The sequence below is a fragment of the Athene noctua genome, chromosome Z (assembly GCF_965140245.1).
Source record: "Athene noctua chromosome Z, bAthNoc1.hap1.1, whole genome shotgun sequence".
NCBI classification, from domain to species: Eukaryota; Metazoa; Chordata; class Aves; order Strigiformes; family Strigidae; genus Athene; species Athene noctua.
Genome location: NC_134077.1, coordinates 39,154,288 through 39,180,831, shown reverse-complemented (window position 1 = coordinate 39,180,831; position 26,544 = coordinate 39,154,288). Strand labels below are relative to the sequence as shown.

Below are 26,544 nucleotides of genomic sequence, written 5' to 3'. Positions count from 1 at the left end.
TTCTCTATAGTGAAGGCAAAAATGACATCAAGTTGCTTAGATTATATTTATCCCACAGTATCTTTACACATTAGCAATGAGTCATTTAAGGGTTAATGAAAAGGTCATTACAGTGACATGATGCATTGGGTCCTGAGAGGATAACAATAAGGTACAGCCACACTGCCATTCTACCAACAAAATCTGAAATTCAAATGCATGATAAGAACACATGCTTTTAGTAGGTCATGCCTGTACCAAGTGACTACTTCTCAACACCCACCTAATTTAACCACTGGACACCTATAATGTTCTTAAAGTCATACAGTAGTAGAATATGTGCTTTTACTGGGTTGTGGTTTTGATAACAGAGCAATGCCTTCTTAATGTCCATATGAATTAACCAGTGGACATCTGTGATACTCCTAAAGTAGTAAAGTGGATTTGCCTAAGGAATTTGGAGCTATTACATTTTTTTGAGTCTGCCACAGAAGTTCTAAACTGTTTGGCAATGAAATGTGACAAAAGACTATTCTTAAGTATCCCCTGTTTTAGTCTGAAGTGTCCAACAAGGTGAAGGCCATTGCTCCAGTTTTGCAGTGTTTGATTCAATGCAATGATCTTCTGTCACCTCAGGCGTATGTTCATCAGCTGTTGATACTTGGTCTTCGAAGGCTGGAGGTGGCATTTGTACAGCAGACGTGACGCTTCTGGTGTAGGCTTTCATTTCCCCTTCAACAACAGAGTCTTGTTGGCTTGGATTATAGGATCTTTCAGAGAAGCCAATATAGTCATGGTCAATAACTACTGCACCTTGTAAAAAGTAGTGGTTGTCTGTAAAAGAAAAACAGCCGTTAAATTAGATCCTTCAAGCCATACTTAATATATTAGTAAGGTGCTAACTTACTTTTCAAAACAATTTTGTAAGATGAAAAGAATATTTGAGTGGCAGCAGTCTGATAATGTGCATTTCCTATTGCACTGAACATCAATGTTTGGCTGCATCTCACTACATCCACAAAATAATGATACCTTAAATGAATGGACGTGCGGATTCTTCCATTTTGTGCACACAGAGAGAAATGTGGCTACTCCAAGCTTTTGACAGGAAGTCTTAATGAAACACAACAGGCTTTTTTAAGAATTAAAAAAAGAAATAGACAACAATATTGATTACTACTGTATAGTACTACTGAGCTTTTCTTCTATTCAATATACGGTTACAGTGTTTAACTTTTCCAAATGAGTTCAAATAATAACAGTCTGATCAGACAAATTAAAAGTGTAACTGTCAACACAGTGTTAATCCTTCTGTTTTGGAAGATGAGGTTAGGCCTATCTTCTTGCTCACACAAGAACCCTAGTATGAAATTAAGTATTCTGTTAAATCAGAAGAGCCATTAAACAGGTAAGTATCTCTATACAGGGAACTTCAAGTTCCTTTATGAGATGTAGGTCCAAAGAGGGACATTTATGGGATCTACTGTGGAGATCTACTCAAACTACACTATTCTGGCCATTATTTCTCAATAGATGTGTCCTAAATCTGCCTATTTGCATTCCTTGAAACATTTGAGCACTGGACCTGGAGGCCTTCTCTTGAGTTTAATATTTAAACCAAACTACACTCAAACAAGGAAAACAAAACATTGCTTCAGACTCATAAATTTATGTATACATGAGGTGTCCTGGAAACTCTGCCTCGCTGTAAAGACTGTCCTGGTTTCAGCTGGGATGGAGTTAATTTTTTCTTCTTAGTAGCTAGAATAGTGCTATGCTTTGGATTCAGTATGGGATTTGGTATGAGAAGAATGCTGATCATATGCTGATGCTTACAGTCATTGCTAAGAGATCAAGGACTCTAACTCCACATGTCCTTTCCATCCACAGGTGTACAAGCTGGGAGGGGGCACAGCCAGAGCACCGGACCCAAACTAGCCAATGGAATACTCGAGATCTTGTAATGTCATGCTCAGTATACAAAAGAGGAGCCGCTGTGAAGGAGAGGGCTCTCTCTCACTTCCAGGACTGTGATTGATGGATGTTGTTTTCTTAGACTCACTAGCTGGGAATGGGCTAGGTATCAGTTGGCAGGTGGTGAGCAATCACACTATGCATTACTCATTTGTACTTTCTATTATTGTTATTATTTTATCACAATTACTACACTGGTTTTTATCTCAACCCATGAGTCACTCTTTATCCATCCAATTCACTACCCCATTTCCTGGGTGAGGGAAGGGTGAGCAAGCAGTTGTATGGTGTTTGGCTGCTGGTCAAGTTCAAACCACGTTGAACACCCAGGTACCAAGCAACCCAAGTACACTCAGACTGCAAATCTGTGATGCCTTTACCAACAGCTCTATCAATGCATTGACTCAGGTTTTATCTTTAGACTAAGAGTATTACAAAAGGTTATGAAAAACTACCTTGCTTCTGATTGCCCATCCTTACATGCAAAAGATTTTTTTCCTGACATGAAAAATAAACACTCCATATTCAGGCTTTGCCTTTCTTCCTTAAAACTTCCAAACTCACACATCTAAAGTGTGATAGATACACTTCAGATTTTTGGAGTAAGGTAAGTAAAACACCTAATAACACTTACAAAGCTGGTAGACAAAGGCCACAAATACCCTCATCTGAGATGTACTTTTTCCACATTTATTTCAGAGAACACTGCAAATGCTTTGTTCCCATCCAAGGCGATGCCACCAGTCTGGTGGGACAGCCACCAGACTTACACCACAGCAGGGAATAATAAATTGCAGATAAAAAGAGTCTACCCCTGCTAATAAAAAGAAGTCCCTAGTTACTAAAATATACATGTTCCTTCATGGACGAAAAAGATGTCTGTCATTTCTATGTAATTCACTGCTCAGTTTCACTGCTCTTATCCAACTGAAATAATACTCGATTGATTGCTGTTAGGCTGTTTGATAAAGGCTGGCAATTATTTTGGCAAAGTCTGGTTTACCTCTCTGCACAATATAAATTTTAAGATTTGTAACTATTCATAATAGATTGATTTTTTTGACTGTATCAGACAACTAATCTTTAGTCACTTCCTGGGAAAGGAAAGAAACTATGTACTGCTTCTGCAGTTGTAATAGTTGGAGATTTTCTGTGTGCTTGAAATGCATGTGACTTTGTCCTTATGGATGAGCAAATTAATGAGGAACTGGAAGCCACAGAGTGATCACCCAACAATAAAAGTAGCGTCCTGAAGACATATGAAATCTGCGTCTTGGTTATCAAATCTGTAATTGACAACTGGCATTAATATCAGCTTTTCACATGGAATTTGAGCATTAGTTTCAGCTTTAAGAAGTGATGGAAAAAATTATCGTCTCAAAGTAGTTTATGTGTTTTCAAGAACCAAAGCATAACCACACATGACAACAGGGTGGAAACTGATCTACTTTTCAAGAATCCTGAACCAAAAAGCAGCTTGGTGACAGATCTTCTAAACGCAGTATTCGTTTTCCTCAGCATGCCTGCAGTGACTCAAAGACAGCATCAACAGAAAAAAAAACCAGCTACCACTGTTCAATTAACACCACAGAATTTCAAAAGGACACAGTGAATGTGTAAGAGCAAGAGTGGCCGTTGATTACTTAAGTCTGGGAATTTCTAACGGTCCTAACTGTAGAGCATGACACATTTAATTCTTCAGTAGCACAATTGAAAATAAACTCTCCAAAAATTAGTTCTCTGTTGTAGTCTTTCTATTTTAAGGCTTTAGAAGATACTCTTTTGTTGTTAAAAAAAAAAAAAAAAAAAAAGAGTCAAAACGTGTCCTTGGAACCAGTCAAAGAAAAAAAAAGAAGAAAAAAATCAGGTTTCCCTTGCACAGGCAAAATAAATGTGAAAACTATCTACTTCAAAACAGAAACAGAGTCAGAAAATGCTCTTTGAATACAGTTCAGTCTGATTATATTTCTACCATGTTTTCACCAGTCAGCATGAATAGGGCCAAACTACGTATCAGAAACAACTTTAATGGAAGCTATTTTTAAACAGACTTTTTATGTGACTCATTAGCTTTGTTCAATGCTCTGCATAGGTTTGAAACCACACACTGTACTCCTTACTGAAAACTGCCATTATTACGTTATTACTTAGTTAGTTTAAACTACATGTTTAAACTAACTCACACAGAGTGAATGATACTTATTTACTCTGATAACCTCATCTAACACCAAGACACAGCAGGAAAGTATGTAAACCCTAAAGTTTTATACATATATATATGAAATACACACACACCTTTTTCACTGGACCCTCTTATGTATGGCTTGAGGTGAGACATCTTGATGGGTCTTTTCAGCCTGGATCCTGTGGCATCCCTTAATATTGCACAGCCATTATCCGTGATATAATCTATAATACAAGGACCAACCCATTCCGACTGGAAACGACCATCTTTCCACCAGTTTTTTCTTTGCCTGAGGACTTCATGACCAACTTTAAGTCGAAGGGTATTTAGTTGCTTTGGCTTCCTTTTGACAGTGATTTTGTTTCTGATATTCTGTTCATCTGAAGTGTTTTCCTCCACCTGCAGAGAGATAAATATGAATTACATTTTCTTTTTCCAAAAGTAATCATGTATTTTCATAACATTGGTTGATAAAGCAGAAGCATAACATTAAGTGGTTTCAGATGTGTGTAACTGGTAGTATGTAGGGCTGGAGAGTTCTGAGGAAACTGATTGTATCTTCATAAAATTAACAGTCCTTATGCAGTGGTTTTCAGCCTGCATAGATATGTAGCCCTGTAAGTCAGATATGAATCTCTTGGCATCAGGTCTCTTAAGGTACACCCTCCAAATACAGATGAGAATTGTTACACTGGGGAACACAGGCAAAGGGGAAAAAAAACAAAACCAAAACAAACAAACAAACCCACCAAAAAACCAAAGCTCCACATGGCTTTAAAAGGTTAAACTTCACACTTCAACCCTTTCCATCTTTTCTATCTTCAGTCTTTTACTAGTAAAACTTGAATATATAACATTTACCTGGCAATCTGAGGTCTTCTCTTCTTCTAGTGCTTGACTGGCTTGTTTAGTTGCTTCAAATATTTTTGCAAACATACTGTACTCTCCTTCCACACATATATTCATTGGCTCAACAGCATGTGGGTTACGATTAAACATTTGGAAATATGGGATGTTTTGATCTGGCTCCTATTTAAATGGAGAGCAAAAAGCAGGTAAATTTAGCATCCAGCTTTGCAGATATGTTGCTGGACTTCAGCCAAAAGAGGAGAAACCTTCACATACCAAATTTGTCAAATTGAAAGCATAGGCAATAGCAGACAAATGTTCATCCCAATTATTTGGATGGTCGGTGCAGTATTTCTTAAGGAAAGCTTTGATTGTTTTGCATGTTCTTTCATTCATATCATCTGTCTGAGGATAAGACAATACAATTTGTTTCATTCCAAACAGTGCAAACAGTTCTTCATTTATCTTCAAAAGAAAAAGAAAACAATTACTGAAGGTTTCCCTCTTCTGTATCACAGTTCAAGTAAGCAAACTCAGTTTTCCATCCCCTTTGTTGATATGATGGTGACTGAGCAAAAATCTTAAGTACATATATATTCCCACCAAACAGTCCAGGACTGAGAGTGAGAGCTAAAGGAATCAGTATGGCTTAGGAGACAGTAATCAAAAGTTTCTAACACATTTTGCCACTAACTCAACTTGTCATTTCCTCTGTATCGTAGTCTCACAATTTCATCATCTCTGAGAGGGTCAAAGTCTGAAAAATCATGTAAGACAATGACAAAAATACCTTCAGCTGTGTGCTACACTGGACAATACGGATGAATGCAATACAGCATGTTGGAATGTGAAAGCTTGTGCCAGTTCAACTGAGTTGACAAAACTTGCACTATGACTGTCAGGAAAACATTTTTCCATATCCAAAGAATAAAACCCTGGGAAACATTGCATAATGTCACAATTACAAACAAGTGGTTTGTCATTTTCTATATGTGCCTTTTTTTTTTAATTAAAAAGTATTTACAGTCTTTTTCAAGAATGGTCTAAAATTCATATTTAATACAGGAGAAAAATGTATTTTTTCTTGAAAAAGAAAAAAGTAAACCAGCCAGGTAAATACTTGCCTGGTAAACAAGTTCCTTCCCTTGATCAATAGGCATTTTTTGAGGTGGCCCATATAAGAAAAATACATTTATGATTGCCTTAGAAATTTCAGCTGCTGAAGTGTCATGCAGTGGCAGGATAACGGTCCATCTTGTAAACAAATCTGTCATCATTATGATGTACTTATGGCTTCTGTTGGTAATATTAAAAGGTCCCATTAGGTCTATAGTGACTGCTGTCCAGGGGTACTCTGCTTTGATAGGGTGTGTTTTGGGTTCTGTGGTGGTTGTATTCTTTGCCACTTGGCAACGCTGGCAAGCATACACCTAAAAATCAGGGAAAATGCCATCACTGCAAAAAATCAGGGGAAATGCTCTCAATAAAAAGTTATGGTGAAGGTTTAAGACAATCAGCAGGATCATAGGTCTCCACTATTGCCCTGTAAGTTAGGTCAGACCAGGCAATGCAAAACAAATGCATTTTATCATCTTTTGCATAATTATCTACCCTTAGATTTTTCAGACCGCAGCATAAAAACAAAACCAAACAGTGAAACCCAGGAGAAGTACATGTGCAAGAACTCATAGCTAAACTCTCCCTTTTCTGAAAGCACTAGGGTCTTTCAAGTCCACAGTATAAATTTTAATATTCATTACCATCTGTAAATACTAAAAGAAGTACAAAGCAGCTGGGATGCAAATAAAGTCCCAGTCCTTCCCCTTTTATCTACTGTGTATGCTGTGGTGGAAAAACACTGGCAGTGTACATACTCTTCCATGCATAACATGGATCAGCTTTATCTACAAAACAAAGCCCCTTTGTTCAAGTCTGAACTGAAAGCAAAGACTCATGTTACAGTTGCACATAAAACCAGACTATTCAGGTGATGCAGTAAGTTGACAGCAACAGGCATTTGGCCTTAAATGACATTCATATACAGTTTCCTTAGGGATCCCATTCTGCCTGGGGAACTTTCCCAAGCAGTGATTTGTTTAACTATATCCAGAACACATCTAATTGAAAGGCAGAGGCACCATGTTCATATTGTTATCTGCCAGAAGCCCCTCTGGCCACATATCCTTGGAATGGTACACTGCACCCTAACAAAGATGTTAAGAGTCCTTGCAAGAGAAATATCTCTCAAAGACCAGATATGCCCTGCATACTTAAAAACAATACAGCTGGATCCCCACCACTCAGTAACATACAGCAATATGCAAGTCACCTGGTCAGTAATAAGAAAAAGGAAACACTATGTTTTGTGAAGACCATTTTCAATTTGATTAAGTTTCCTCATCATGAAACAGTATGGGTACTTGCTGTATCAAAGTCATATGATTACAAAATGTTTACAACAGGCTACATTAAAAAAAATACACTGTAGCTATGAGACCATACCCACTGCTTGACATCATTTGTTATAGAAGTCCAGTAGTAATTAGATTCCACTAAAGTCAGTGTCCTTGATATGCCATGATGAGTACCAGCAGCATTTTTGTGGCATTTCTCAAGCACATTTTTCTTCTCTTCATCTGAAACAATTACCAGGCGCATTTGTTTTCTGTCTTTTCCAACATAGAACAATTTATTTTCTGAAAGAAGAAAAGTACCAGCAATTTATATGCAATGTTTTGTCTTTTGCTTAGTTTATTAAACTATCTGGGCATGATTCAGTACAGAATTTATTAAATCAACTTCAATTCACTTCTGTGTAAATGTAGCTTCTTGTTTATAAACACTTCAATTATTTCCTTCAAAGAACCAATTGTTCACTTAATCTGGACATGCAGCATTACAAGGGCAAGTCAGAATGCAAATAACATTCCCACAGGAAGCCTGACTGAAACACAAACTAATGCTGGGGATTAGAAAGGGAGGTAGAACATGTTATAAGACTTACTGCTTGCTTGCCAGCAACCTGACATTGCTATTTGCAGCTTTAACTCCTTCCTGCCTTGTGTCTACACAGGCTCAGCACGTTTGATGAGATTGAGAGAGTACAGCAGACTACAAAGGCTCATATACCTCCTTGCAGGGATAAAATAAAGCTGGGAAAGGCTGGTAAGCTCTAAGGTGGCAGATGGCAAAGCCATTCTTGCATCTTGCCCAGCCACATACAGCGTCCTCCAGACCAGACCAAACACTCATTGTCTACAGCTGCAGAACTGGACTTCTTTCTGTAGTCCTTTGAATTATGGATTGCAATAGCTACATATTTCCACAGTATCTAGAATGAGGGTTGGCCTTTACATTGATATATAAATCCCTCCTGGAAAGTACTAAAGCAGACTGAGTCCCATTTCTGTAAATATCCTGTTACATATTAACAAGGGTTAAGGAGAGTGTTTGTTTAATAGAGAATGTTTATTAAAGTCACATGATACTACAGTACAAAATCCCACTTTTTCTTTGTATCAGCAAATCTTCACCTAAAAACCTATTTTTAGACCAGTCTGAGATAATATCTTTACCTTTGAAAACAAATTTTTTGGCTGCTCTCCTGATTCCACTTCTTTCACCTGATAACGTTGTGGGATGATACTCCCCTGTTCGCTTGTAGTATGCAATCTGTTTCAGGTGGAGTCCACCGTTTTTTCCACTACGGACCATTGCTAACCTGACAAAATGCACAGTATTTGTTAGATGGAGCAACTGTCAAATACACAGATCTTCAGGTTTTTGGTGGTTTTTTTGTAGTTCAGAGGTATCCTGATAATGTAGCATCTAAGATGTTACACCACCCAATTGCAACTTGAGCAATAAGGAACACCACTTGACACACCGATTTCTGTTCTAGGCAAAGTTGGTTTTGTCAACATGTATTTTAAAACAACCAAACAATGGGCACTTCCATTATATTCATTGGCCAGGGTGCCTGAAAATGAGACCACAGAGAAAGAAATTGTTCTGCTCATTCTTAAACATTTGCATAGCTTTCAAATGCAGGCATGTTAGAGATCAGATTTGTCCAAAAAACAACTCTAATTGGAAAAAATCACATAAGACAAATAGGAAAAAACAACTCCCCAGACAGAAACTGACAGAAATTTATTTTGTTCATTAATTCATCCGACAATCAGATTCTGAAGTCCCAAACCAGACTCTGCATGCATGGTAACAAGTCATTCTTTGACAAGGGCTGAATCCCCTGATCACATTAATAAACTAAAGTGTCATTAACAAAACGCAGCATTGGTACAGGAAAAGTTTGGGTCTAGCAAAAATAGCATTAAAATAATTAACAATTAATGACAAGCAGAAATATTCACAGGCAAAAGAAGTCATGCAGGCTCTATGTGATTTCAGTTGTTCTGGGTTTTTTTTCCAAACCTGCTCTGGCAACAATTAAGATGTAGATGGAATGACAGTTTGATCCTGCTCTAATTGATGTCTACAAGAGAAGAATCAGGCTTGGGGTCTGCCATATCATAATTTCTTAATGAATGCTGGTTATACAAAGCATTAAGCAAATTTCTTCCTTATCCTGCCAGTGTCCCAAGACTTGACAATATGAAAATAAACAGCTTGCTAAAAAGAGTCATTGGGGGGGGTGTGCATGCCCTATCTGCTAAACAGTGTATAGTTACAGGGAAGTGACAGCATGTAGTCGCTGGGGAATCTACGTTAGCTGCTTAATAAGGTGATGCTCTTTTAAAGTAAAATGTGTAAGTCAGGATGTTCATTTTTGAATTTATAGACTCTCACCTACCTTTACTATACTGGGAGGGGGGGGGAAGGAGGTAGATCTCTAAAGAGTAATTATGCTGAATTTTCTTTAACTGAGCAGCCATTGAGTCTCAAAGGAAAAGGCACAGATAACTAAAGAGACCATTTTATACCTAGGATTTGAAATTTTCCAAGGACACCGAAGTTTGAACCAAGAAAGCAAGCAAGCTACCTGTAAAATCCCTGAACCTGGAGCTCCAGACGAGCTGCATGCCTTTCTGGGAATGGTCAGATGGTGAAACCTTTGGATTACTGATTATGAACTATTAGTAAAATCACTCTATCAACTGCTGAAAAGAATGTTCTACAATAGAATAATGTGAATAAGGCCACATTTAAGACACTCAAGGCATCTTTAATGAGAGTCCCAGCTTTGAGTTTACTTGACCCAGCTAAGGCTTCTGAACTGTGCACACACGCCCTTCAAGGGCAAGGAGTAGCCCTTGAACTTCTGACCCAATTTTTAGGGCCTGAACAGAGGGCTGTTGCCTATTTTTCCAAACAACTAGACACCACTAGCCATAGACAGCCAGGATGTCTAAGAGCAGTAGCTGCAACTGTGATACTGATTACTGCGGCCCATAAATTGATTTTGGCTTAGAAAATGACTGTGTATGCTCCTGCCCTGGTTTTGGCTAGGATAGCTCTACCTTTCCTTGGGCTGAGAAGAAACAGCTAGAGGGCCAGGTGGATCTATCATTGGAATATTTCATATAATGTGACATCATGCTTGGTATATAAGGGGATGTGTGCTCTCTCATTTTTGTTATTGGTTTCAGTTTCCCGGTCACTTGCAGGATTTCTGGTGCAGTCAGGATTGATGCTGGGGTCAGACTGCATACCAGTCACTGGTCAGTGAGCCACTATTGTATTTCACTCGGTTTGGACTTACTATCATTACTGTTGTTTTCTTACTACCACTACTTTCTTTCTAATTCAACCTACAAATTCCTTTTTTTTGTGTGTGTGTCCCTCCCCTATTTCACCCAGGAGGAAGGGGGGTGGAGAGTAAAGGACAGGCCACATAGTGATTGGCTACCAACTGAGTTCAAACCAGGACAGTCTTTTGGCACCCAATATGGGGCCAGCAGTTTGAGAAAACAGATTGGGTCATAATGTTGACTGCTTGGCTCCGTAAAATTTTATCACTTGCCAAATGTATTCCCCATGCTGTTGCTCACCTTCCCTGAGAGTTGGTTTAAGGTTTTGTTTCTGTTGTACTATGTGAGGCTCATCTATGCAGTCATCGGTCCTGGGGCTATTTACAGCTGTGTTTGAAAAATTCAGGAATTTCAAATATCCTTGGAACGTTGACAATAACATGATTACATCTTACTGCTAGGAGATAGCGTGTTCCTGCATGTGGTTCAGGTTTTGTTCAGCATTAAGCAACTATTTAAGAATATCACTTGGAAACCTACCCCAAGGTTGAGGAATTATGAGTGTCTGGGGGTGTGGAGTAGCATGGGCAAGTACCTAGAGCAGTGAGCACCTCTGGTGTCTTGGAACTTCACTCCTGCACAGGTGCAGAATCCTGAAGAACTAGTGAAATAGTTGGAAAAAGTATGTTGTCACCCAGAGGTGTGCTTTCCAGAGGTACGGATCACTGCAACATGCTGGGGCCTAGCCCACACTTACCGAGTGCTATTAAACACTGTTCAGCACCCTCAAGAGGAAGAGAAGGGCTCTGAGTCTGGTAACAAAGCAACAGAAACTGCAGCCACCACAAGCCCAAGGACAGACGCTGCAGCTGAACCAGAGAACCAACCCATGACCATGTCAGTTGCTCCCATACAGAAGAAGAAATACACAAGAAGATCTCCTTGCAGTGTACAGGGTGATGATGAACCAGGCCCATCACAAGAACAGGAGCAGAAGGCAGAGCCAGTGATAGTCACCCAATCCTTATCCCCGAGTGAGTTACGAGACATGCAAAAAGATTTCAGCCGCCATCCAGGTGAGCAACTTGTTACCTGGCTGCTGCGGTGCTGGGATAGCAGGGTCAGTAGCATGGAACTAGAGGCAGGGAGGCAAGGCAGCTGGGATCCCTGTCTAGGGAAGGGGGCATTGACAACACCACTGGAAAGGAGACACAAAATCTCAGTCTCTGGAGGTGATTTCTGTCAGGTGTGAGGGAGAGTTATCCTTCAAGGAAGATTTTTGTATGTCATCCAAGTAAGTGGACCACTATGGAGAGAGGCATTCGATACTTGAGGGAGCTAGCTGTGAAGGAGACAGTTTACTATGACCCAGATAACACATGGCTGCCCACAAATCCAGATGGAGTCCAGTGCATCCAGCCCATGTGGAGGGTTTGTACAGAGCACTCCCTCATCATATGCCAGTGCATTAACAGTAATGGACTGGGGAGACAAAGGGGGACCAACAGTAGAAGAATTGGCTCACCAACTATGACAATATGAAGAAAGTCTCTCTTCCCCCCCTCCTCACAGCTGTGGAGAAATTACCTCAAGTTTTCCAGCAGTTTGAAGAGGCTATGTCCTACTCCCCACCTGCATGGACCAGAATCTCAGCTATTAGGAGCAGTCGTTTCTCTACAAGAGAACTGGTACACACCACGGGGGAAGCTGTGGCATTGCCTACGTGACCATGGAGAAGACAGGAAGAAATGGGATGGAAAACCTACCTCCCTCCTAGAAGAGTGGGTGTTTGAGCTGGAAGGAAGAACAAGTACAGAACGCGGTTTCTTTCAGGAGAAATGCTGCTCCGGTTTCCAGTGATCAAGTGCCCCAAAAGAGCAGAAATGTCAACTTTGCTCACGATCCTAGGAGAAGAACTTCTGACTTGTATTCACAAGAAGTGAATGATCAAGATGAGGCTGAAACCCATGCACACCACACTAACCCATTTGTTGTTAGCGAGTATTATGACCAACATTAGAGGGGCCCTGCCTCCAGCCAGGCGGAGGAGAGGGACAGCCGAGTTTACTGGACTGCGTGGATTCGATGTCCTGGCACATCTGACCCCCAGCAGTATAAGGCTCTAGTGGACACTGGTGCTCAATGAACCCTAATGCCATCAAATTTTAAAGGAGCAGAACCCGTTTGTATCTCAGGAGTGACAGGGGTGTCTCAACAGCTGACTGTATCGGAGGCAGAGGTGAGCCTAAGTCGAAAAGAGTGGTAAAAACACCCCACTGTGACTGACCCAGACACTCCATGTATTCTTGGTATAGATTGTCTCAGGAGAGGGTATTCTAAGGACCCAAAAGTGTATCGGTGGGCTTTTGGTATAGCTGCCTTGGAAAGAAAAGGAATTAAACAGCTGTCTGTGTTGCCTGGTCTCTCAGAGGATCCTTCTGTTGTGGGATTGCTGAGGGTTGAAGAACAACGGGTGCTAATTGCCTCTATAACCATGCACTGATGGCAATATCAACCAATCGAGACTCTGTAATCCCTATCCATAAACTGATTTGTCAGCTAGAGAGCCAAGGAGTCATCAGCAAGACGCGCTCCCCCTTTAACAGCCCCATATGGCCAGTGCGAAAGTCTGATGGAGAGTGGAGATTGACAGTGGACTGTCATGGCCTGACTGAAGTCACGCCACTGCTGAGTGCTGCCATGCCAGACATGTTGGAACTGCAATATGAACTAGAGGCGAAGGCAGCCAGGTGATATGCCGTGATTGATACTGCCAATGCATTTTTCTCCATCCTTCTCTCTGGCAGCAGAATGCAGGCCACAGTTTGCTTTTACCTGGAGGGGTGCCCAATACACCTGGAATCAACTGCCCCAGGGGTGGAAACACAGCCCCAGCATTTGCCATGGACTGGTCCATACTGCCCTGGAACAGGGTGAAGCCCCAGAACATTTACAGTACATTGATGACATCATCATACAGGGTAAAACAGCAAGAGAAGTTTTTGAGAAAGGGGATGTTACAGATGTTCTCAAATAAACAACCGACCACCAAAAATAATAAAAAGTTATTATTAACACAGGTAACTAGCTCTCTGTAAGTTACAGGTTCGAATGTCTGTGAGAGGAGAATAGAACAGCTTTCTAGGGCTTAACCAAAAGCAACCCAAAACGCATAACAAAGAACTCTATGGGGTTTAATGGCAACCCAAAAGCTTTACAAAGCCCTGCTACCTAGGGTTTAACGACAACCCAAAACGCTCTATCACTCACCTGACAAGTGAGGGCTCTCAACCTCGAGGACCTGCTCAGGGCAGCATCCAACCCAAGGCACCTCGAGGAGTTTCCCTGGGCAGTGTCCTGACCCAAGGGAAGAGCCCTCAACCACAGCTGCTGCTCCAGGGGACGAGCTCCAAGTAGCCCCCCCAGGGGACTCCATCGATACCCAGGCCGAATCTGACCTGTAGTCAATAGCGGCTCCCACTGGCCAAAAGCCCCAGTTGCCACAAGGCCCTGAGAACAAAGGCAGCCCGGAGCTGCTACGCTTCAGCAGCCAAGAAGCTCTGCTTTCACTGGGCGGATGCACCTGCCACAATCCACCCCGTGACTACAGTCATGATTCCTCTGGTTTCCTGGAAGTGGTGCTGCAGTCACCTCTTGCCTCCAAGGCTAAAAGGGAGTGCGGTCCTGGTGAGTCTCTATACTCGTTGTGGATTGTCATCCCTAGATGATTATACAATCAAATCTTAAAAGAAACCAACCCTCCAACCATACAATGTATTACAATCAACACTGAAGGAAGCTGATTAATCATTCTAACAAAGAAGATTTAAACATATCCAATTAATCAATTCATGCTTAATATGGCAACAATTGCCTCAAGTCTCTTGCTACTTTCTTCATTTTTTTTGACCTGAAGTGACATTAACACAATAGTATCAAGTTCAATCACATTCCTCTGAATGCTGCCAATTTCACAAGATCCATTCACCAACACATTGTCATCCGAGTCTTGCTTGTCCATATGGATCCCCATGGCCAAGCAGGATGCCAAAGTCATCTGTTCCTTCAAGACCCTAGCAAAAAACAGAACTAGGCCTTGGTAAGAACCCGGGCATCAAGTTAGACATCAAGGATTATCCATCAGGCGCTGATTCCGTGAGTTTTTCCACTTCAACTGAGGGCAACTTCACTATGGCAGGTTGGCCTGCGTATATTTTCAGGGGGAACTGGCCCTTATGATTGTCAAATATAGTAGCATCATCACCTGATAATCCCATAGGACAGAATGCTCATATTTTGGGGTTCACATAATGTCTCCAGCGGTTATTAATAATAAAAACCGCTTGTGCCAACCTTATATCCTAGTTAGGTCATGAAACACTGGCATGTCTCTTGAACAAGCCACTAATTTGCTCATCCATGCCATTAGCTTGAAGGTAATATGGTGTATGAAACACCCACTTGATGCCTTGTGTGCCTACTCCTGGTCCACCCCGGCAGTAATGTGGCTCCTGTTACCTGATTAAATTGATTTGGGTGTTTCCTTTCCTGTCTGCCGCGTGTGGCAATAATGATCTCACAGCACATAGCACTTCCTCGAAGTTTCTTACTGGAGGGGGGTGGTGGTGTTGGTGTTTCCAGGGATCTTAACCCCTTCTCGGGGCATGGTTTAGTGAACTTTTGAGCCACTGCATAACAAGCAGTTGTCGGCGAGAGACATACAAATGTAAATTTCCCGCTGTCCCACGTGGGAGCAAATCCCCCTCTGCTTCTGACAAAAGCACCACACACAGCCCGTCCCAGCCCTGGCCGCACCCAGCGCAGCCGGGCCCTGCAGCTGACAAAAGGCCCGGATGCATTCAATTCCAAATACAGTCAGATTGTCAGACCTCTCTATTAGGTGACCCAGAAAAAGAATGATTTTATAGGAGGCCCAGAGCAACAACAAACTTTTGAAAAAATTAAACAAGAAATCATTCACGCAGTGGCCCTCAGGCCGGTTTGGACAGGACAAAATGTTAAAAATGTGCTCTACACTGCAGCTGGGAAGAATGGCCCTACCTGGAGTCTCTGGCAGAGAGCACCAGGGGAGACTCGGGATTGACCCCTGGGGTTTTGGAGTTGGGGATACGGAGGATCAGAAGACCGCTACGCTCCAACTGAAAAGGAGATTCCTGGCAGCATATGAAGGGGTCCGAGCTGCTTCAGAGGTGATTGGTACTGAAACACAGCTCCTCCTGGCTCCCCGACTGCCGGTGCTGGGGTGGATGTTCAGAGGGAGTGTCCCCTCTACACACCATGCAACTGATGCCACATGGAGCAAATGGGTCGCATTAATCACACAACGGGCTCTAATAGGGAGCACCAGCTGTCCAGGAATACTGGAAGTGATTACAAACTGGCCAGAAGGCAAAGATTGGTGCCAGAGGAGGAGGTAGCACGTGCTGAAGAGGCCCCGCCATATACTGAGCTACCAGATAATGAGAACCAACATGCCCTGTTTACTGACGGGTCCTGTCGCATTGTGGGAAAACATCGAAGGTGGAAGGCAGCTGTATGGAGCCACACACAACAGGTTTCTAAAACTGCTGAAGGAGATCGAGTCAGTTCGCAAAGGTGAAAGCCATCCAGTTGGCCTTGGATATCGCTGAGCGAGAAAAGTGGCGAGTGCTCTACCTCTGTACTGACTCATGGATGGTGGCAAATATGCTGTGGAGGTGGTTACAGCAGTGGAAATGGAGCACCTGGCAGCAGAGGCAAACCCATCTGGGCTGCTGAATTATGTCAAGATATTGCTGCTCGGGTAGAGAATCTGGTTGTGAAAGTACGCCAGGTAGGCCCTCATGTACCCACAAGCCGGGACACTGAATAGCATCAGAACAACCAACAGGTGGATCAGGCTGCCAAGATCAAGGTGTCTCAAGTAGATCTGGACTGGCAACATAAGGGTGAACAGTTTCTGGCTCGCTGGGCCCATGACTCCTCAGGCCATCAGGGAAGAGATGCAACACAAAGATGGGCTTGTGACAGAGGAGTGGACTTGACCATGGATGTTATTGCACAGGTAATCCATGAATGTGAGACGTGTGCCACAATCAAGGAAGCCAAATAGGTAAAGCCCATTTGGTATGGAGGACGATGGTCAAAATATAAATATGGGAGGCCTGGCAGATTGATTATATCATGCTCCCACAAACTCGGCAAGGCAAACACCATGGGCTTACAAGGGTGGAAGCAGCCACTGATCGGTTGGAAACTCATGCCGTGCCCCATGCCACTGCCCAGAACACTATTTTAGGCCTTGAGAATGAACTCTTATGGCAGCATGGCACGCCAGAAAGGACTGAGTCAGATAATGGGACACACTTCCAAAACAACCTCATAGATGCCTGGGCCAAAGAACATGGCATTGAGTGGATATATCACATTCCCTACCATGCACCAGCCTCTGGGAAAAATGAGCGATACAATGGGTCGCTAAAAACTACACTGAGAGTGGTAGCGGAACTTTCAAAGTCTGGGACATCCATTTAGCAAAAGCCACCTGGTTAGCCAATACCAGAGGATCTGACAAGCCAGCCAGCCCTGCTCAGTCAAACCTCCTACATATTGTGGATGGGGATAAAGCCCCCGTAGTGCGCATTAGGAATGTCTTGAGGAAGGTTATCTGTGTTACTCCTACACTGGGTAAATGTAAACCCATGTGTGGGATTAGTTTTGCCCAAGGACCTGGGTGCACTTGGTGGGTGATGCAGAAGGATGGAGAGGTCCAGTGTGTGCCTCAGGGAGATTTGATTTTAGGTGAGAACCGCCAATGAATGAGACTGTCAAATAACGCTGTTATTTCAATTTGTGCCCTGCAACATCCTCCTGCCACATCCAAAGCCTCCTGCTGCACCAGCTGAGCCAACTCCACCTCATTCCTCCAGGCTTAAAGACTGTCATGACAGATGGAACCCAAAGTTATGGCCTAAATGAACTCAGTAGACATTATGGAAGTATAATCCATAGACTAAGGGAATGATATCTGTGAGATCCAGGAAAAGGGGTGGTTATTCCTTAGAATATATCTGGAACCTGAGCATAACACAAATGGTATGGAATAACAGATGGATACTGTCCTGGTTTCGGCCAGCATGGAATTAACTTCCCTTGGGCAGAGAGGGAGCACAGCTAGAGAGTCAGGTCCGGATTGATCATTGGAATATTCCATATCATGTGACATCATGCTCAGTATATAAGGGGACACGTGTGTTCTCAGTTTCAGTTTTCCAGTCAGCAGTGGGATTTCTGGTGCAGTTCACTGCTTAGGGCAGGCTACATACTAGTTGCCAATTGGTGAACCACTGCTGTATTTTACACTGTTTGAACTTACTACTGTTACTGTTGTTTTCTTACTACCACTAAATTATTTTTTTTTTAAATCAACCTACAATTTATTTTTTTTTGTCCCTACCCTGTTTCACCCATGGGGGGCTGGGGGGAGGGAAACAAAAGCAAGGCCACATGGTGATGGGCTACTGGTTGAGTTCAAACTGTAACAGCTCCTCATTCAGTACTGGCAGTACTAGAACAAAAGAGGGGAATATTGTCTATCTCTGACCTGTATACTGAAATATCAGATTGCCTTATTAGAACAGGATGATGTGAACTTGAAAACAACTGTCATTGTTAATCCAGCTATGTTTTTATCCTCTTCAACTCCAGAAGGCGTTCCTGAACATGACTGCAAACCATACATGAAGTACAGCAGGAAAGATTTAAAAGAACAACCACTTTTGGATGCAAATTAGGACTTACATACTAATCAAAGCACTTTCATAGAGAATGGCATAAGGAACAACGGATACACCATGGTTACAACAGACACTATTACAGAGGCACAGGTGCTGCACTCAAATGCCTCTGCAACAGAAGGCTGAGCTTATAGCCTTGACCAGAGCATTGGAATTAAGTCAAGGAAATAAAGTAAATGTGTGGACAGACTCAGCAGTAGGCTTTTAGCATGATACAAGTTCATGGGGCTATTTGGAAAGAAAGAGGACTTTTGAGCTCCCAAGAAAGGGAAATAAAACCTGCAAATATGCAAATCAAATTCTGAAACTACTAGAATCCATCCAACTACCTGCGCAAGTGGTAGTTATGCACTGTAAAGCTCATCAGAAAGGAGAAGATAATGCTGCCACGCGAGGAAATCAATTGGGTGACAAGGCAGCAAAAAAAGCAGCCAAAGCAAAAATGATAACCTATATTTCTGAAAAAACACCAAGGATATTGGACCAAACCCTGTGTTATGAAGAACATGACAGAAAATTTATTAGTGATTTGGAGGCAAAGGAACAGAAAGACAGCTGGGCAGTAACCCCTCAACGGCAGATACTACTCTCTACTGAGAGAGGTAGCTGCAGAAGACCATGAAGCCACTCACTGGGAACAGAAAGACTGATTGTCCTGATTTTGGCCAGGATAGAGTTAACGTTCCAGGGGCTCAGAGGAAGCACAGCTGAAGGGCTGGATCCTGATCAATCATTGGAGCATTCCATGTCATGTGGTATCAAAGCTCAGCATATAGGTGGGCAGGTGCTCTCTCAGGCAGTTGTTTTCTACTTCCCAGTAAGCTGGGCAGGATTCTCTGGTGGGTGGACATCACTGCTGGGGACAGGCTCTATACTAGTCACCACTTGGTGAGCCACTACTGCTTTTTACCCATTTTAGACTACTGTCATTACTGTTAGCTTTGCTATTAAGTTTTTGTTATTTAACCTACAAATGTCTTAATTTTTTTGTCCCTCCCCTATTTCACTGGGGTTGGAGGGTGGGGGTGTAAACAATAGGCCACATGGTGATTTGCTACTGGCTGAGTTCAAACCACAACACTCATTAAACATTTAAGGAAGACGTTCCTCAACAGATACATGGCAGAGACCATAAAATCAGTAGTTGAAAAATGTAAGATCTGTCAAGCAAATAATCCTAACACAGGTAAGAGTAATTTTAGAGATAAAACCAGGAATAAGCGCAGGGGAATACTGACAAATAGACTTCAGTGAATACCAGGAACAGGAGGTTATAAATATCTCCTAGTCTTGGTGGACACATTTAGTGGATGGCCAGAGGCCTACCCCTATTGCACTAATATGGCACATTAGTAAAATAAATGCTAAACCTAATATTACTGTGGTTCAGTGTACCAGCAGATATGTCTTCAGATACTGGTCTGCATTTTGTTGCAGAAGTGGTTGAAAAGGTGGTAGAATATCTGAGAGTGAGTTAAAGACAATAGTGAGTATGTCGGCAACATTAGAAATTACTACAAACAAAACCTCAGATGCAATACAAGCTTTGAAAACACAAGTCTCTAGTCTGTTTCAAATACTCTTGCAAAACAGAACAGCTTTAGATATACTATTAGCCTCCCAAGGCAGAGTGTGCACCATTGTAAATACTATCTGTTGCATGTACATTGACCGATCTGGCAGAATAAAGACTGATCTGACCAAAATTTGGCAACAAATGAAAATCCCACATCAGATTACCAGACACATCATGGGGTTTTGAGGAATTATAGCATTAATTCACCTCAGATACCATATTGGACATGGTTGAAAAACCTGTTTGTGATGATCCATTGCTGTGTTTTAGTGTGTACCATGATTTAACTCTTGTTAGGATCAAACATGAAAACTGATATGGAATGAGATTTACAGAATATTACATTATCCTGTCTCAAAGTGGGGGAAGTCTCAAAGGGGAGGAAATGCAAGTCAAAACATTTCACTATCACTTTTGTCTTGATTTTTTTATCTTGCTAAACATTTTTTTACTGAGAATAAAGCAGGTCAGAGTCAATGTAGTTTCTGGTATGTGCAGACACAGCTTAAGGTTGGTGTTTTTGTGAAGAACAAAGGGGTTTGAAGATAAGACAGTCAGGACCTATTCTGGAAGATAACAGGAACAAGGATGGGGCAAATTAAAACAAACAAGCTGAAGATACAACACAGCTGTACAACACTTCCTAAACAGACATTTGTGAGCATGCATGAGCACTGAGGTTAACCAGCAGACATGGTGAGAAAGACTAATGTATTGGTTTAAGACCTGCCGGAACCAGAGACCATGTTGCTGTTGCCCCTCCCCCACCCTCGGACACAAGTAGGGCACAAACCTCGGGTTAAAATAAGAAGAAATTTAATACAACAGTGTATTAAACAATCTGAATAAACAACAGTAGCAATGATAACAACAATAAACAGTAATAACAGTGAACAAGACAAAATATATACAGAGAAATACTGCAATGGTTACTTAGCCCTGTGCTCCCCGTGACTGAAGCCACAAAGGAGAAAGATGTCCCACGCTCCCGCGCCCAGACCTAAAGTCAGTATGGTATGAATAACCCGTCTGGAGATCCCTTCCCCCTCTCTCTCTGCTGGGGAAAATTAACCCTATCCTAGCTGAACCAGGACATAATCCACCCCTTCATTCTATACCATCTGCATCATGTCCAGCTGACATTTAGCAGTTAACAATAACAAAACAACAATTTACAAAGGCACAGCATAATTCACGGCATGTTCTCACCCAGAATCAAGTCCCCCTGTGGTACGCATCGGACCTCTCCATTGTCCTGCAACACCCACAAGGTACACCCAGGTCCCTGGGCAAAAGCAATCCCATGGATGGGTTGCCCTTTACCTTTGCCTAGCGCAGGACTAAACCAGACCATTTTTCCCAATATATTCCTCATGCGCACCACAGGGAATTTATTCCCATCTACAGCACGTGGAGGTTTTGAATGAGCCGGGCCAGCCTGACTGGCAGATCCTCTTGTGTTGACTAGCCAGGTGGCCTTTGCTAGATGCATGTCCCAGTCTTGGAAGGTCCCACCTCCCAGTGCTCTCAATGTGGCTTTTAACAGTCCATTGTAGCGCTCGATCTTCCCGGAGGCTGGAGCGTGGTAGGGGATATGGTAGACCCACTTGATGTTGTGTTCTTCTGCCCAGGCATTTATGACGTTTTTTCGGAAGCGAGTTCCCTTGTCTGAGACCATTCTCTCTGGGGTACCGTGTCGCCACAGGCCTTGGATTTCAAGGCCCTGGATGGTGTTCCGGGCGTTAAGTTTCAGTAAGTTAGGTGATAATAAGTTTCCAGCCATCCAGTGGTTACTTCTACCATTGTGAGCACGTGGTGCTTCCTTTGGCTGGCCTGTGGCAGTGTGATGTAGTCAACCTGCCAGGCCTCTCCATATCTATATTTCAGCCATCACTCTCCATTTCACTGGGACTTTACCCACTTGGTATGTTTGATTGCAGCACACGTCTCACACTCGTGGATGATCTCTGCAATGGTGTCAATGGTGAGTTTCACCCCTCGATCTCGAGCCCACCTGGATGTTGCATCTCTACCTTGGTGGCCCGAGGTCTCATGGGCCCACCGGGCTATGAACAGTTCACCTTTGCGCTACCAGTTCAATTCCACCTGAGCCACTCTAATCTTAGCAGCTTCGTCTCCACTTCCATCCACTGTTAGAGTGTGGGTGTCTGTCCACCAGGACACTATTGCCAATGCTTTCGAGTGTGCTTCTGGTGCACTCTCCAGGAACTTTTGCCACATCATGTGTGCAAGGGGCCTGATCTGGGTCTGTAGGTGACTGCTCATCATTCAGATCACCACAGATCATACCAAATGCAGCCAGTTCCCTGAGATTCAGAATGCCTTTCTCAATGCTGGTCCATTGGCTTAGCTGACATAGGATATCATCCTTGTAGGGGTGCCTCTCACTTACACTGAGCAGGAGTCGCTTCCAAAGGCTGAGGGTTTGAGTCTGTTTCCCTATTTCCCTGTCAATGCCAGCATCCTTGGCCAAAGAGCCCAGCTGCTTGGCCTCTCTCCCCTTCATTTCAAAAGCACTGGCTCCATTGTCCCAGCATCAGAGCAGCCAGGTGCAAATCTGCTCGCCTCCCAGGCAGATGAAATCTCTCCGCATATCTCGCAGCTCAGTCAGGGATAGAGATCTGACTATCACCTCTGGCCCTTCCTCCTGTTCCTGTGATGGGCCTGCATTTGTTTGGGAGTGAAATTCCAAAGCATTGGAGGTGCCCACTGGCTCAGGCCTTTGCCCATCTTTTCCCACACCCCTTGCCACTCACTATTACCTGACCTCGGGGCAGGTTTCCGGGCACTGCTACTGTTAGAGAAATGCCACATGGCCAAAACTGAGATCAGGCAGACATTCAGAAAGCATGGTGCCACAATCCCACTGGCCTGCAGGTTCCAAGGATAATTCAAACTCTACAAAACCGAGAGGATCTCTTCCCCTGGCTCACCCATAGAGGGGGTGAGACCCCTAACAAAAGCCCAGGCAACAAACAGGTACAGGCCCGCCCCCACAAACAGCGATACATTATAAGCAGTCAGGAGCCAGTAGAACACAATAAGACCCTTTATATATTTTCCACCGATAACAAACACCAGCACTGGGATCACACACTGGATATAAGGATTAATCCAGCCCTACCACGCAAGCAAGTGGGCCAGCATTGCAAACATTTTCTTATCAAAGAAATACAAATACAAACAGAAAAATTACACCTAACAGATTGCTCTAACACACTCTGGTCAGGGTGTGTACCTTTTTGATTCTTATTTCAACCCTCTTGTGCCCCACGTTGGTGCACCAAAAAAGGACGTGTTGGTTTAGGCCCTGCCGAGATCGGAGACCATGTTGCTGTTGCCCCTCCCCCACCCTCGGACACAAGTAGGGCACAAACCTCGGGTTAAAATAAGAAGAAATTTAATACAACAGTGTATTAAGCAATCTGAACAACAACAGTAGCAATGATAACAATAAACAGTAGTAACAGTGAACAAGACAGAAGATATACAGAGAAATACTGCAATGGATACAGACAGCCCCGTGCTCCCCTCAACCAAAGCCACAAAGGAAAAAGTTCCCGCCCTCCCAAGCCTGGACCTAAAGTCAGCATTTTTATAACACGGCTGGAGATCCCTTCCCCCGCTCTGCCTGGGAAACTTAACCCTATCCTAGCTGAACCAGGACAATTACCAATGACCACCAGGGACATCTCGAGACCACCAGCCAGAGAGAAAGCACATGTGTAATTAGGATGCAGGTACTGTAATTAGTTCCAGGAAGTCTAATGCATATTTAAGTCATTTACTGGTAAAGTTATCAATATGTATAATCTCACTGTATATTAGCTGCCACTTACAGATCTAGGGCATGCTCACTTTTTGCAAAGCTATTCACCTGTGTGTCCAGTGCTGCAGTAAGTAATGCCCACTTTCTATAACTCCAGAACGAGTCTTAGAGTGTGCCTCTGCCAGCTTTTATGGTAAGAATTATGCCTGCTTTTATTTACTCCATTCCTCACAGAAAATAAAATATTGTGTGTTACTTACAGAACATCATATTCTACATATACAGCTGGGCTAAACATTGTTGTGTTATCAATGTCAACGCATGCCAGGAACTTCACATTCAAACAGTAACAAGACCTTTGCACCACTGAATACTTCATTTTGCACAACCTAGAGCTGGCTTTCAAAAACAGCCAAGTCTCTTGTCATACAACATTACGGTTACAAATTAAAGTTTGCATACCTGAGAACAGTAGCACAGATAAACTTTTTACCACTACAAACCTGTCTGTGAGGAAAGAGGGTGTTTAATAAGGAGTGGAGCAAGAACAGAGTCATTTCTAGAGATCTTGGCTGGCACAGCAATTTCTGGTAAATTTTCATCTGATAGCACAAGCCAAAGCCAAAGCAACCCACTGAGTTGGTACATTGGATAACTAACAGCAGAAAGGAAGGTGAGGCTACCATGATGCATGTTTCTGTTTTAAACAAGTTGATTAACTAGCATTTCTGACAGTAAAAGTGTACTGGTGAAAAGCTATTAAAATATCCTATCTGCCAGAAGCATGCATTCAAGCTTCACTCAGGGTTCTCTTGAAGGGCAGTCCTGCAGTTACCCAAGCATGACTGGAAGTCAAAACTAGACAGCTATGATTTATCCCTTAACCACTGAGATGATGGACCATTCTGGCTTGACACACTTTCACACATGGCAAAAAAAGATGTTCCAGAACAATCTTTATTCTTCCAGTACTCTTTGCATGTTAAACTCTTGTCTGAAACACTGATCATTCTCCATACAGTACACTGTTATCTGTTCTATCAAAATGAAGTTGCACAGCAATAAGACACCTGTGTAGGACCACAGCTCATACTTCAGCTAAACAGAAATTCTATCCTCATCCCTACAATGGCAGTTTCTACTATAGAAGTTTGTAAGTGTGTACACAAACCAATGAAGAAAGAATGCATTTAATATATTTAGTAGGATCCTCATCTGTTAGGTAAATCAATAGTCTGCTGGATTGCTGCTTGAGTACAAAATTAAATGAGCTTCCTTCCTGGATATTTAGTTCCCAATATTCCTACTTGTTTTTTCCCACAACACGTGATTCACTTTATTTGGCCTAATCTTAAAAAACCCTGAAAATAAAAAATTATAAAATCCTCTGGTTTTGTTATTTGGAATAAACCGTATTACTTCAGATAATTCACATGCTTTCTCTATCAATACTGATAATCTAGTAGTCTGTAAAAAATCAAAGACTCTTACAATCAGTAACCAATTCTTAATACCTTGGAAGCTGGAAAGAATATATTGCCTTACAGTCAAGGAAAGTATTTTGGCAAAGAGAAAGGAACTCCCATATAACCAGGGCTCTTCTTGCTTTCGTGTTAGCCAAGAATTATACTTACTAATACCTAAAATTATTTCACTTTTTAATGCCTATTTTTCCCCCACAAAATCACAATTCTAACTGAAAAACTTTTTCTAGTCCAGCTTTCAAATACTTCCCCTATCTATATCTGCACTTCCCAACAGAAAGAGGAACTCCACATGGTGCACTGAATACATTTTTTCTAACTGAAGTGCCTGTAAACAAGATGGACACACTCACCTATCCCTCCCTGGCTTTTGCAAACCTGAGCCATTTTTGTCAGACTACTGCTATTTCAGAACTCCCTCATGTCTTAGGTATCTCTCCCTTCAAGCTGGACACCGCCCAACGTGCTGTTAGCACCATTAGACCACACAGAGGCCTTTGTTACGATGAAAGCTGCGCTGCAGATGACCACAGTGGCGCCTTGGAAGCACAGGCAAGTAAATTAAGCCACTGCCGTAACCCCTGGCTACCGCCTCACAAATATCCCTTTATTGTTTACTGCGACCACTGTACAAGGACAGAAGAGAAAAGCAGGTATTGCTCCTGCAGGACAGGCAGAGGGCCAGGGCAGAGGCCAGTACAGCTGTAAGAGTAGGCTCAGCGCCCGCGTAAGCGTCAGCCGTACCTCCCAGACGCGCCTCCTCCAGGGAACGAGTCTCGCCCGCCCTCAGCATCCTCCGGTACGGAAACGCCACACCGCCAAGGCCGCGCCCCAGCCCTGTTCCCGCCCGCCGCCAAGACCCAACTGAGCGGCCGCCCCCGGCAGCCCCGCGCGCGCAGCGCACGCTGGGAGCGGTAGTCCCGAGTCGCCGCTCTCCGGCGCGCCGGTCAGCGCGGCAAGCCTCGCGCATGCGCCAAGCGACGTGAACGCGATCTTTTTCCTTCCCCCCCTTCTCCGCCGGCGATCCCCGCCCCCTCCCCTCGGCTCCCCGGCGGGATTGTTGGCACGCAGGGCGCTGCGGAGAGTCGCCGGGCCTGGGCACGCACCTGCTCCAGCAGAGGTATCGTCGCGACCTGTCCCAGGGGCCGCTAACCACCGAACTGGCCTTTTCCCGGCCGGTTAAACACGGCGACGGCCCTG

At 43.1% G+C, this 26,544-nt stretch overlaps 1 protein-coding gene across 4 annotated transcripts; it reads right to left on the bottom strand.

The window, feature by feature from the left end:
* On the bottom strand, positions 1 to 26,544 carry GIN1 (gypsy retrotransposon integrase 1). Of its 4 annotated transcripts, none has more exons than XM_074933227.1 (8): positions 26,451 to 26,544; positions 8,563 to 8,708; positions 7,490 to 7,683; positions 6,112 to 6,417; positions 5,264 to 5,452; positions 5,000 to 5,167; positions 4,249 to 4,537; positions 1 to 813 (listed from the first exon to the last, which is right to left on the bottom strand). In XM_074933227.1, exons 2-8 carry the CDS (start codon positions 8,699 to 8,701, stop codon positions 515 to 517), a joined length of 1,584 nt encoding a protein of 527 aa, XP_074789328.1. In that variant the 5' UTR covers positions 8,702 to 8,708; positions 26,451 to 26,544; the 3' UTR covers positions 1 to 514. The 4 variants fall into 4 exon arrangements, with proteins under 4 accessions (XP_074789328.1, XP_074789326.1, XP_074789329.1 ...); XM_074933225.1 differs by lacking the exon at positions 26,451 to 26,544 and adding an exon at positions 26,089 to 26,178; XM_074933228.1 differs by lacking the exon at positions 26,451 to 26,544 and adding an exon at positions 26,089 to 26,158 and having other exon boundaries at positions 5,264 to 5,388; positions 6,108 to 6,417; positions 8,563 to 8,703.

Bases quoted from the DNA above. Each gene is read 5' to 3' on its own strand.
- GIN1 (XM_074933224.1), bottom strand. From the start codon at position 26,137: ATGCTGAGGGCGGGCGAGACTCGTTCCCTGGAGGAGGCGCGTCTGGGA. The intron at 7,684-8,562 runs GTAAAGATATTA...TTCTTCTTTCAG, and splicing joins CAAAAAATTTGTTTTCAAAG to AAAATAAATTGTTCTATGTT. The intron at 5,453-6,111 runs GCAAGTATTTAC...TTTCTTTTGAAG, and splicing joins GGAAGGAACTTGTTTACCAG to ATAAATGAAGAACTGTTTGC.